This window comes from Asparagus officinalis, chromosome 8 (genome assembly GCF_001876935.1).
Source record: "Asparagus officinalis chromosome 8, Aspof.V1, whole genome shotgun sequence".
Classification (NCBI taxonomy): domain Eukaryota; kingdom Viridiplantae; phylum Streptophyta; class Magnoliopsida; order Asparagales; family Asparagaceae; genus Asparagus; species Asparagus officinalis.
In genome coordinates, this window is record NC_033801.1 from 121,292,492 (window position 1) to 121,306,016 (window position 13,525).

Consider the following 13,525-nt stretch of genomic DNA (forward strand, 5'->3'; position numbering starts at 1 on the left):
AATTCGTTCTTTTTTCCTCTGACAGATGGTCAGAACTTCATCTGGGTTGAATCCGCGAAATCAGATAAATGAAAAACAAATAGTCAAAGAGAGCGGGCCACGGTGTCAGGGGTTCGAATCCCTCCTCGCCCACAACCGGCCCAAAAGGGAAGGACCACGTCCACCTTAACTTTTTCTAGGCTGGAAGAAAAAATTCGCATGGAGCGTGAAAGGCTAATATGTTATATGTCCTGATATATATAGTACTGGTCCCTCTGGGTATTTTGTTCAGAAATTATTAGCGTGCTTGCAAAGTTGCAAGCCAAAGGGCATATTGATAGCCAAAGATCATATTGAAAGGACAAATAGATAATAATATATGGTCAAATATTTTTGAATTCATGGATCAATATAGGATAATCATTTTGAGACAAATTGCTATCAGCACGAACTGGGCGTGACCGGATCCGAGCCGATATGGATATTTATTAGGAGTGCTGCATCTGTTCGATTTGAGTATAATGGATATACTCTAAATATGTTTGAAATGGATCGATTGTTCAAATGACCGACTTACAGTTTTTAAGTAATTTACTCAGAGCGAAATCATGAATGATTCATTCTCTTCCTCTCGAACCCGTAGAGTTCAGCGGAAGAGGCGAAGCCGGAGTCGGAGGCTCTGGGTTCGAGAGGCGGTTGAGGCAACGGAGGAGGAGGTGGAGAAGGAGGAATTGGGGTCGGGATGATGAGGAGCTCAGCTGCCGGGTTTTTAGGGGTTCGGGTTTTGGTTTTCGGGATCGGGTAGGGCAAACGGGTAAATAAACACCGCTTGTTTAGTATACTTTGAAATGAACCCGTCCGATTAGACTCATTTAACTAAATGAGTGGGTTTTAGACGGGTCAACTGATGGACGGGCTAGGTGAATAAATGTGTATGGACAAAAATTGTCTTCACTACTGTTAGATGCATGTGTGAAATGAGAAGCTAAGGGCCTGTTTGGTTGCTAAAGAGGGCTTGGGAGAGCCTGCCAAAACTGACAGAAAACTGTTAGTTTTGACAAGCTTTCTTGCAAAAACACCATTTTTGGGTGTTTTTACAAGAAAGTCTGTCAAAATTGACAAACAGTTTTTGTCAATTTTGACAAACTTTTTGCCCATTTCAACACCTCTTTTCAACAACCAAGGGGCTGTTTGGTTTATGGGAAGGACATTGGGCTTTAGGTAGAAAGCCTGCCAAAGTGCCAGTTTTGACAGGCTTTCTGCCCAAAACGCCTCTAAAAAGAGGCGTTTTGGACAGAAAGCCTGCCAAAACTGGCACTTTGGCTTAGACTCATTTAACTAAATGAGTGGGTTTTAGACGGGTCAACTGATGGACGGGCTAGGTGAATAAATGTGTATGGACAAAAATTGTCTTCACTACTGTTAGATGCATGTGTGAAATGAGAAGCTAAGGGCCTGTTTGGTTGCTAAAGAGGGCTTGGGAGAGCCTGCCAAAACTGACAGAAAACTGTTAGTTTTGACAAGCTTTCTTGCAAAAACACCATTTTTGGGTGTTTTTACAAGAAAGTCTGTCAAAATTGACAAACAGTTTTTGTCAATTTTGACAAACTTTTTGCCCATTTCAACACCTCTTTTCAACAACCAAGGGGCTGTTTGGTTTATGGGAAGGACATTGGGCTTTAGGTAGAAAGCCTGCCAAAGTGCCAGTTTTGACAGGCTTTCTGCCCAAAACGCCTCTAAAAAGAGGCGTTTTGGACAGAAAGCCTGTCAAAACTGGCACTTTGGCAGGCTTTCTGCCCAAAGCCCAATACCATTCCCATGAACCGAACGGCCCCCAAATGGGCCTTAAAACCTTTAAAAGAACCGAAGTGTCAATAGACAAACTTTAGATTACAATTGGGCCAGCCAGCAGACAGCTGGAAGTATGGTGATGGGGGGCATCAATATCTTTCTAATAAACAATTATCAAATGCACAGCTTGCAAAATTTATATTATTTACTAGCCGGACAAACCGTTGGAGACAAATTATTTTGAAATCCAGAAGAATCTAGAATAACACATGCATGATCCCGGTGTCAGGTACTCTACAAACAAAAATGTAAATGTAAATGTTATTAGCTATTCTCTCTCTTACGAAAGCTTTTCTTTCACATGGACAGAGACAGAGTATGTAGCCTCTAGTTTTTTTTTTGTTTTTTTGAAAATAAAATGAAATGATCTTTGTCCTCTCGAATTAGATGTTAATCGGAGAGTGTCTAATTATACCAATTCTTATTATTTATTTCAATTATAAGGGCTAAGATGAAGCCGCGTAGGCTCTAAATATTATATTTAAAATTATTATTATTATCTTTAAAATTATTATTCTGAACTCGGCTACGTGGCTTCATCTAAGTCATTGGAATTGAAATAGAGGACAAGAATTGAATAATTGGATATTCTCTAATTACTATCTAATTGGAGATGATCCGAATCTAAGATTAAAACAGGGTGTGGTACCCATATTAATAAAAACTAGTTTGGAAAATAAACAAAGTGAGGAATCTGAAAGTATGCAGCCTCTCCTTAGTCTGGAGCATGTCTAATCTCGAACAGGTTGAAATCCTTCGTTAGTGCACACTATTTAACTAGTAGGTCATTGAGGAATCAAATTGCAAGGCTCCTTAGAAGTTTGAGGGACTTTTGAGCAATTTCAAAGATTTGAAGTGCTAATATGTAATCCAGTTGAGACACCAGGGATTAATATCTAAAGTAACCCTTTATTATTGGAATTTCGGGGTTCTCTCATGTGTCATCTCATCCTCCCAAATTCTCTCTCATTTCTCCCTCTAAACTTTCAACCCTCTAAACTTTCAACCCTTCTTTTATCTCGTGCATTATAGGTAGCTAAGATATGCAGGAAATATAATCTAAGAAGTGAAATCTCACCCATGTCAATGGAAATAAGGGCTTCGGAAACAAGGACTTTTGAACTCAGCAAAGTTAAAGCATATAGGAAAGGAAATTGGGGTGACAAAGTCTCAGTAAAACAAATAATAATATTAATATCTGTTTGATGCATTATTAATGCTATGAATCTTAAGAAACTTACACGCTTAAACTCAAAGAAGTCACATTAGTACGGGAGTGAACACATTTACCCAAACAGGGACCATGATTACCTGGATTGGAGAACACCACGCGTGAGCTCGCATGTGGCTTGGATCATGTGCCCTAAGGAGAAACTTAGGACTCCGGAAGCTAATGTAGCTGGAGTTCGTCGTAGGAAACGGTTTAAATATAATTAAAACAAAATTAAAAAAAAAAATCATTAACCACGGAAACTCATGGATTGTAATGATATTTTCACTCTCGCGTACGTTTAAATAGATTGCTGAATGTATGCCATATAATGGACCTCCGCACGTTTCTTCTTCCGATGCGCTAGGCCCAATTCAGGGGGCATACTTTTTAGGCCCAACAAAGCCCATTTTCCCGCTCCCGCTATGCACCCGCCCCCCCCTCCGTAGACAAACCCCATCCACCTTTCCACGTGACTCTCTCTCCTCCCTCACACGTGTCGATCCTTCATGGCCGCCTCAAGAGAAAAACTAGCTCCTATATATAAATATAAACTCCTAAACACAACAGGACCTCATTCCCTCATTCACCGCCCTTCTCTATCAATGTCCATGGCTTCTCAAACCCTAAGACAACGTCCGAAAGATAATAATGGGCCAGATATCCCCTCCGACGCCCAGCCTGTCAAAGACAATAGGGCCCAGAAGCTAGCCATGGCCCGCAAAGGCCTCCGCTCCCTCATCGTCGCCATCGCCGTTCCGCTGGCCCTAACAGGCCTCTCGGCCCACTTATCCGGCTCCTCGGTAACGGGTCTTGGAACTAAGCCCACGTGGCGCCCCCCAGTCTGGGCCTTCCATCTGGCATCGGCGTCCACCGCGAGCTTGATGGGCCTTTCGGCCTGGTTGGTTTGGGCCGAGGGGGCCTTTCATCGGCAACCGGCAATTTTGGGCCTTTATTTGGTCCAATTGTTTTTGGGCCTTTTGTGGTCCCCGCTGGTTTTTGGGCTTGGGGCTGTTAGGATAGGGCTTGGGCTTTGTGTGGGCCTTTTTGGGGTTATGTTTATGTGTGCTCAGTGTTTTAGGAAGGTGAATCCGATAGCGGGGGATATGGTCAAGCCTTGTTTGGCTTGGGTTTCCTTTTTGGCAGTGTTTAATTATAAGCTTGTTGTTTGATCGTAAAAAAGCAAAAAAAAAAAAGTTTGTGTTTTGGGGTTGTTTGTATACATAGTTTTATAGTTTTTGTTTTTTTTTTTTGGTCGTGAGATTTCGATGTAATAGTAAGGTTGATTTGTTTTGATAGTTAAAATTACGTGTGATTTTGTTTTGATAGTTAAATTACGTGCGATTTAATTCGTTTGTCTTTTAATTTTTTTAATTAACTGTTTTAGTTATCTAGAGAGCTTGGAAGCGTATTTTTTTAGCAAACGAACTCAGCGTTAAGGATGCGATGGCTGGAAAAGTCTAGATGCTGAGAAGAGTAGAGATCGAAACGCTGATGTAAGAATTGTCACTAGATGCGTAACTGAATCAAATACTATGATCCGATCCGCTTCCACTTACTTATGGATAATGATGCGGAAGATACTGATAAGAAAAAATTCATGTATTCCCAAAATCCAATATGGATATTGATCCAAAATGGATATGAAAAAAATAATAATATCGTATCATACTCTTTAAAAAAGTTTTGATATACTTTTTGAAAAAGTGTGAGTTTGGGAGAAAAATTGTCATGGACAAAAATATTGAACAAATTTTCACTTTAGCCCTATTTAAATTTTTTATTATTAAAATCGACCTTTTTTTTCTTTTATTTACCAAAACCGACCCGATTTCTTGATTAGCGGCTTAATCACATTCCTAATTAGTCGGGGTTGCCAACCCCGACTATTTAAAATATTAATTTTTAGGGTTTAAGGCTTCTAATTAGGGTTTAAGACCCTCCTAAATAGTCGGGGTTGGCAACCCCGACTAATTAAGAATGTGATTAAGCCGCTAATCAAGAAATCGGGTCGGTTTTGATAAATAAAAGAAAAAAGGGTCGATTTTAATAATAAAATTTTTTAAAAGGGCTAAAGTGAAAAATTGTTCCAAAAATATTATTCATCCTTCTACATATTACATTGGTACTAGGTGGATTCGGCGTGCATTGCACGTGGTAAAAATTTAAATATTTGTTATAAATATATAATCTTATTTAGTAAAAAATTAAATATTTATTATAAATATATAATTTTATTTAGGGAAATTTTTGTTATTAAATTATTGAATGTAAGCAATGGATGAAATATATAGATAAAGCTAAAAATTCAACATTTAAACCATAAAATTACATTTAGTGATTAATTGGGTGATAGTACACTGGTTGCATCTATAAAGTGATAGATTAATCAAATATTATCACAGGAATATATATAAAAGTAATGTTTGATGATGTGTATGTAAATCCAAGCTCGTGACATTAGAAGCATGGCTAAGCCTTTTTAATACCTAATGTGTGAGTACATATATTTACGCAAGAAAAATTCAAAATACCATATACATTCCAAAATACTCATTTAACTTTGTCCTTCCCTTTAAATATCACATGCTATCTTTATCATTCTTTGCATTAAAACGCCCCATTTTATGCTGAAGTTTCACAAGAAAATCACTTGCTACCTTTGCCTTTGAACTCTTTTTTAAGTCAACAAACTTTAATGGTACTTTTTTAGAACTTTTAAATTTATTGATTTCAAAGTCACATTTGCATCTTTAATTTTTTGATATTTTTTTGCAGGGCTTTTAGTTTGATTCGTGAGCGGACCCTCTTGATTGAATTGCTAACCCGACTTACATACTTTCTTTTGAGTACCATTGACTTTGAAAATATCTTCATCTTGTTCACCCAACCGCTACCTGCACCCAAATTAAATGGACATTATTAGAATATATTGCTTTCCAAAAATAAATGTTTAGTTTCAATATCTTTCATATCCTTTTAATTAAGTAGGGATCCTGGTCTAAATTATATATCAGTTAAAATGATAATTAAAACCTAGTCCCCGAAGGTCCCATATGATTGATTGCAACCGAAACTTTAGGTGATCTAAATTCATGTAGCTGATCAATAAAGAAATAGTTCCAAATTATGTTGTTTGATTGTCGAGATGAATCCTGATATTTACCATTTGATTGGATTTACACGTTTGGCTTCTTAACTCCTAATTTTGAGATCAGATGAGAAAATGAGACTGTATTTCAAATAATCAAATTCACAAGAATATTTTTGAACTGTACTTGAATCTGTAAATGTGCATTACTAAATATGACGTCCAAATGGATGTAACTGACGTCACAGGTTCGACTTGTCTGAATGGATCAGGCTTTTCGCACGGCAACGATAACATTGTACATATCTAACAGCAGGGTGGAGACCATATGAAATGGGAAAAAGCCCGAGGTCGAAACATCTCCTCAGGCTCAGGATTTGTCTCCGGCGTTAGGGGGACACCCGCACCCGTCGCCGTTGCCGAGGTATAAAGTTTATCTTTTGCTCTTCTTCAAGCTTCTGACTGCGATTATTCTTTAATTTTGATTTATTTCCTTGGATACAACAACTAGTAAGTTGAGATATCGGCCTATCAGTTTCCTGTTCATTTATGCACTCCTATTCTCTTATGATTTCTGAGTTTGTGCTTTGATAACGATCATTAATTTGTTTTCTGGTATATATATTTTCATGGATGATGATTTTGTTCCTTTTTTCCCTCTTGTTTTTCCAAATTAAGTCGGAAACCCCTAAAATACTACTATTTAATATTCATGGGATTCCTTACCCGTCACGATATATTCTATTTGATTTAGCATTTGGCAAGTTTACTGTTTAAGTCATTATGAAAATAAAGTTAGAACCGAACAAACCGAACCGAATCGCACCGAACCGACTTGCAACGGTTCGGTTTGGTTTTGAATTATATGCAGTTCGATTCGGTTGTTTAAAATTTGGTAAAAGCCGACCCGAACCGAACCGTGCTCAGCCCTAGACTGTACATATCTAACAGCAGGGTGGAGGCCATATGCAATGGGAAAAAGCCTTTTGGCTATATTTACTACAGCTGTCAACATACTATACGAGTCAACTATTGGGTTGACATTATACGAAAGCAAAAGCCTACTTGCCTTCAGTATTTGTAATAAAACTAAGAGTTTTGCTTCGGTGCTCCTATAATATTTGTATTTAATTTTTTATTTAAAAGGGTAAAAAGGTATTTGTAACACTTTGGAAATCATCATACCTAACATAAATCATTTCCCGCAAAACCAATCCACTCATTTCATCTGCATCCCCTTTCCTTCCCGAATCAAATCCATACAAATAATTCCTCCTCTTCTAATTTTTCACTTTTTTTATTTCAATCAAGCAATGATTTCGCTACTTAGATTGATGGCTAAACAATAGTCAAGTCACACGAAGCGGTTATTTCATAGAGGAAGAACTTAGAATGAACGAAATAAAAAATAACAAAAATTCATATCAAAATCAATCAGCCTTTCCAATTAATCAATGAGTAGGAAGATCCACGTACTCTCAAAAAATCAACTGATTTTATGAAGGAAAAATTAAAAAGAAAAGAAATTGATTATATCTTTGATTTAAAAGCGAAGATGATTTAAAAACAGAAAAAACAGATTATTAGACTATTGACATAGTGGTGAAAATAACGAGTAATTAAAGGTCAGCTAAATTGACAATGTCACTAAGGAAGAATTAAAGAGAAAAGGGGGTACTATTCTTAGTGGCCATGATTTTTTTAGGCTTAAATGTTAGGCATCAATTTTCAAGATATTTACAAAAGTGATAGTAGAAAGAGTAATATTTTTTAGTCGACATTAGAATGATTGTGAGAGCGAAATGGTTCGGAATTATTTACATTGATGCCTAATCATAAATTCTGTTTCTCTCCTAAATTGTATTTCCTAAAATAACTTTTTTACCTAATTTAAATTATAGTTAATTATAATTTTGGGTGTGGAACACCTCCTAACCGTCAAATCTATCTATTTAGAAATGTGAGAGCTATTTTTAAGGAATTTATTTACAGATATGCCACCGGTGCCCCCAACAAATTATCATGGAGCACCGAAGCTGTAGGCTAAAACTAAATTGATAAAACATAAAATAATAGAAACCGTCTTAATGGTGATTCGACGTCAATGATAGGAACGTCTTCTAGAGTCGCAAGAGGTTTCTGGACAGGTGCTGACACTGCAGGTAATTGTTTTATGCCTGGGAAAGTAAAGTGGAAGCAATCTGGCAATGTAGAGTTACAAAAGAAGGATCAATAAGTCAAAACAGTTACCTTCACTTACCAAGATAGAGAAATTCTATCATTTTAATACTTTTGTTATTTTAACAAAAATCATTTCAAATTTCAAAGTAACAGAATATACCAAAAGCTACCTTTTGTATATCTCTGTAGTATCAGAAGCCGTTGTTGTACAAAAGACCACCTCATTGTTTATTAGGTCTTGTTTGGTTATTTCCAAAAAAAAAAAAAGGAAATGGCAATGTCACATTTTAAATGCTTTCATGATATTTCAAGACATTTCACAGTTTTTTTTTGTTTCGCAAAGAAAACTCCCCATTTCACTGCCAAGTCACACCAAAAACAAAAAAAGCCTCCATAGTAATAGTGTTAGACATTTCCATTTCTTTTGTTTGTTTGAGAACAAGAAAAATGAAATGCGAGAAAACCAATTTAAATAATATGTTTTATTCTTCATAACCTCATAAACAGTGCTTTTACTAATTAATATAAATAATATGTTTTATTCTTCATAACCTCATAAACAGTGCTTTTACTAATTAATAATTCTCAGATGGGATATTTCCAAGTGTTTTCAGCCCATAACCTCATAAACAGTGCTTTTACTAATTAATAATTCTCAGATGGGATATTTCCAAGTGTTTTCAGCCTATTTTGTTGTGAAAACACATTTCTTAAAAATGTGAGGTGGCATCCTACGTGACACTTCATTTCTTGAAAATTAAAAACGAAACAAACACTTGAAATGGAAAACTCTTGAAAACAAAAACTCATGTGGCACATGAGATATTTCTTGAAAGTTGAGGTGTCAACACATTTCCTATTTTTTTTAGCAAACAAACAGACCCTTAGAGGTATTCTGAAACAATTACGATTCCACCTCATTGTTCCAAGATTACATTTCCTCAAAAGCCTAACTACAGAGAGTTGTTGTAAATACATTAAACCGTAGTTCATGCACATCGGGTTTTTAGTAGGTGACCCTGAGTGTTTACTTGATCATCCTCTGTTGTTTTTTGGTGGCACGATGCTACCGTTTGTAATTGATAAGGATTTTGTTACTGTGTTGATAGATGTTTCCCCGTTGTCTATGTGCAGATGGATAAGTACACATCAAGGGTCTAACTTCAGAGAGCACAGGACTCCAATTAATTCTATGCCAGGTCACCACCACCGAGACATATTTTAGAGTTCTTTGATTTTGTCTCATTTGGGTATGAACCTCATCAAGCATTTGCCTAGGACAGCAGATGACTGACTTTAGCACTGGGAAAACAACCAGATATTTGTCCATTTCGTGTAGCAAAGGTAAAGATTTTGTATTTGTTTGGTTGCTTTGTATCACCAAAATCAATTTTTATTGTTCCAATTAATGTCAAGGATCTGATAATATTATTATCTAATATCTATATGATGTATCTATTTTGTATTCATCATCTGCGTATGTGGTTCATGTATCATTTCTTTCTGGATATGCTTGTTCTGCGTATTTAGGTGATCGCCCGTGTTACAAAGATTCATGCAATCACGCTAATAGCATTATATATTGCGTGTTGATTTGAATTCTTCTATCTTCTTAAAGCAGTTGCCAACACTTGATTTATTAGCCTCCAGTTCCCAACATAACCACTGGTCTCCTTCTTTATTGAATACAGTTTAAATTAGCTCCGCTAATGCTCTCTAGGAGTTCCGTTGTGTTGCCATTTATCTAATAATCTAGAAAGCCCACAACTATTGAAGGTTACAACTCCAAGTCACCAGGTATCACAAAGCAAGCCAACAGGCGTTGTCTATTGTGGTCAAGGAAATCTTCGACATAATGAACATATAATTAGAGGCTATTTCCTTGTCAGTAAACTCAGACAAAAAATGTTGGGAGCGAGACGCCCACTGATACGAGTCACCTTTTGCCTCGTTGCTCTTCTTTTGCTTGCACTCGATGGCAATAGCTTTCACGCTTGTCTGTAATAGACTCGACCGTGAATAGCTTCATCTCCTTCCGGATGTATTCGTTCAGACCCGCCATGTACTTCATGAAGGTGGAGTATTCGTCCGTCACAACGTTTAGAACCATCGCATGCTGCTGGAACTCCGTCACGACGTTTAGAACCATCGACATGTACTTCTTGAACAATCTGATTGAATCTTTGGCGCAAGTCGTACCACTTGTACCAATGCTCCTCAAGGAATCCCACTGGATAGAACTTCTTTCTCAGTAGCTCCTTAAACTTGTTCCACGACAACGCCTTCTTCTCTTGCTTGCAGTAGGATTTCCACCACGTCAATGCATGCCCTAAAAGCTTCAAAGTCGCAAACACAATCTTCTCCTTGGATGAATATCTATAGAGAGTGAAATACATCTTCATACGCTCGATCCAATCATCGAGCTTCTCCACATTGACACTCCCATCATAAACAGGAATCTCCACCTTGAAATCAATTTTTAAGTTCTGGTAGAAATTCTTACCCCCTTGATGTGGAGCAGTCTTAACAATCTCGGCCTCCTCATCAGAACCAGTTTTCTCGCCCTCTCCATCGGACTCTTCGAGATTCTTCTTACCCTTCGAAGAAGATTCCTTCTTTTTGTCATTTCCATTGATGAGACCTACGAGCTGATTGAGTGTATAACTGATCGTCTCGATCTGCTTCTCCATTGCATCAACTCTTGCTGAATTATCCCCTTCAGTAATCTTCCCATTCCTTAATTTCTGGACTCCTTCCAATGAAATAAGGATCTTGCCTAGCTTCTTGTATTGTGATCGAGTTAGGACCATACACAGAATGCCCCTTCACAAGATCGGATCACTCTGATACCAACTTGATACGAGTCGCCGTGTGAGCACCTTTGATCGTGGAATTATCAAAGGTGGGTTGAAAAGAGGATGACAGAAACACAAGAATAATTCAGTATGTGGCGAAGGAAAATACTCTCTAGATTATGAGTATGAAAATATTACAATCTCTCTCTCACAATCTCACTAGAATCGAGAACAAACTCTTAATTCTCTCTAAATCCTAATCTCTCTTGATTAGAATCTCTCTTTGATTACATCTGATTGATTAGAAACCTTAAATAACCCCTTTTATAGGCGTAACAACGTGGGTGGCAAAGTGATAAATAACCAAGCCCAAACCCCACAGGAATTCTTGCAAACAGAAACCCAAACGAACCAGAAACCGTCGACGAGTCGACTCATGTGCATATATGAGTCGACTCATGACACATGGGTCAACTCATGAAATGATGAGTCGACTGGCAGAAACTTTTGACAAAACGACTGGGTTTCGTGAGTCGACTCATGACAGGCATGAGTGTACATATATGAGTCGACTCACGGGCTGAAAACTGGATGCTTCGATTCTTCGATTCGTCATCTCGTTCCACGCTTCAACATGCGTTCCACTGTGTTATTTTACACCTCTATTCTCAAGTTACCATGAGAATCATCTATCCTCAAGCTCCCATGAGGATCACTAAGTTCCGAAGAGAAGATACACCCGTATCACCCACACCACCGCGGAAGCTAAATTAATCTTGAGAGAAAACAACTTGAGCTTTTGTAATGACCGTAAAATTTTGATATTAGTTAAAATAAATTTTTGGTATTTTAAAATATTTAATTATGATTTTTAAAAGAGTATTTGTATTTTTCTCGATTTTCTAGAATTTTCTATGATTTAAAGTATAAGTTATTATTACGTATTAGCTGTCGTATTAGCATAACTGGTATGTTTTATTGTGTAGATAATTGTCACATAATTATTTGATTTTAAATGTAAGTAAATATATTTTTATTATTAATTATTTCCGTTTAATTGTACAATATGGGTATATTTCGACAGTTTCGTATCAACTGTTGTATTAGCTCAACATGTACGTTTTTATTTGTAGATAATTATTATGTAATTAGTTTAATTTTTAAGTACTCGAAATTTTTTATTTTAATTATTTTCGTTTAAATACCTGAAACTATTTAAAAATACCCCAACATTATTCTGCTTCCCGCGTCAAACCCCTAACAACCCCGTTCTCTCCCTCCTCTCTTTTCCAAAAAAACGGCTCCACGCGCACCTCATTCAATAATTTATTTTATCTTTTTTAATTTTTTATTAATTTCTTTTCCTATTTAAACCCCCTCAGCCAATCATCTCGTGCTCACCCTCTCTCATTCTCTCTCTTTCTCTCTCTCTCTCTCTCTCTCTCTCTCTCGTTGCGGCCTGTCGACCTGCGAGCCGCGAGCTCTCGCCAGCGTCAACCCGACTTCGACCGCCGCCTGCTCGAGCGCATCGCCGCCGCTCACACCTCGCCGGCTCTCCTTGACCAGCATCGCCTCTCCCCCAGCCGACCTTCGCCTCAGCCACGACCCCCTCTCTCTCCAGCAGCTCCGACGAACGCCCCCACGCTGCGAGCACGCATCACCAGCGAGCTCCGCTCTGGCAGCGCGCCGTTCTGCCCTGACGACCGCGCCGCTTCTGCCCCAGCAGCCACACTGCAGCGTCCTCCCCTGAGCTCGAACCACCGCAGCCAACCCACGCCGCTCTCAGCCTGAGCTCGCGCCCACTGCCCTCCTCCGCCTGCACCCGCCTTCGCTCTCTCCTCGTCGGCGACGAAGCTCCAGCCCTAGCTTCGCCGCCGCGTCCAGTCCTCGGCGCCAGATCCGAGGCCGCCAACAGTCACCCTCCGCCTCCAGTCCTCCATCTCCGGCTTCCCTTGACCCCCACCGACGTCGACCACCCAACTTCGTCGACTCCGCCGATTCCAAGCTCGATGTCCTCCTCCACAGATCCAATCGTCGACCTCGTCCTCGAGCACACCCCCGCAGCAACTCCTCCGACCTCCAGCTGCGTTTCCCAAAGCCGTCGCCCTCAACGAGATGCTGGCCCTAGTTTGCTCGTCGCACCCGAGCCACCTCCCCGCTATCCTTCATATTTGCCGAACACCCTCTGCCCCCTCCACGAGATCCCCGTTGACGTCGCCGTTCAGATCCGTCGCCCTTCAGCGCCGACGCGTCGGACCGGCAGCGTCGATTTGTTCGACGCAACCCAAGGCAAGATCCCGATACTCCTTTGACTTGATATTCAATTCTTAGACCGCTCTGAATCAATTAGCTGCTTGCAAGATCCCTATTCTTGCTCAGTATAATTTTAGATTGATCACAAATTTATTATGCATACGA

The 13,525-nt window shown here is 38.9% G+C and overlaps 1 protein-coding gene across 1 annotated transcript; it reads left to right on the forward strand.

Moving 5' to 3' along the window:
- LOC109820685 (translocator protein homolog) lies at window positions 3,627–4,361 on the forward strand. The gene has a single exon (XM_020386875.1). The coding sequence runs from the start codon at window positions 3,646–3,648 to the stop codon at window positions 4,210–4,212; it is 567 nt and encodes a 188-aa protein (XP_020242464.1). The 5' UTR covers window positions 3,627–3,645; the 3' UTR covers window positions 4,213–4,361.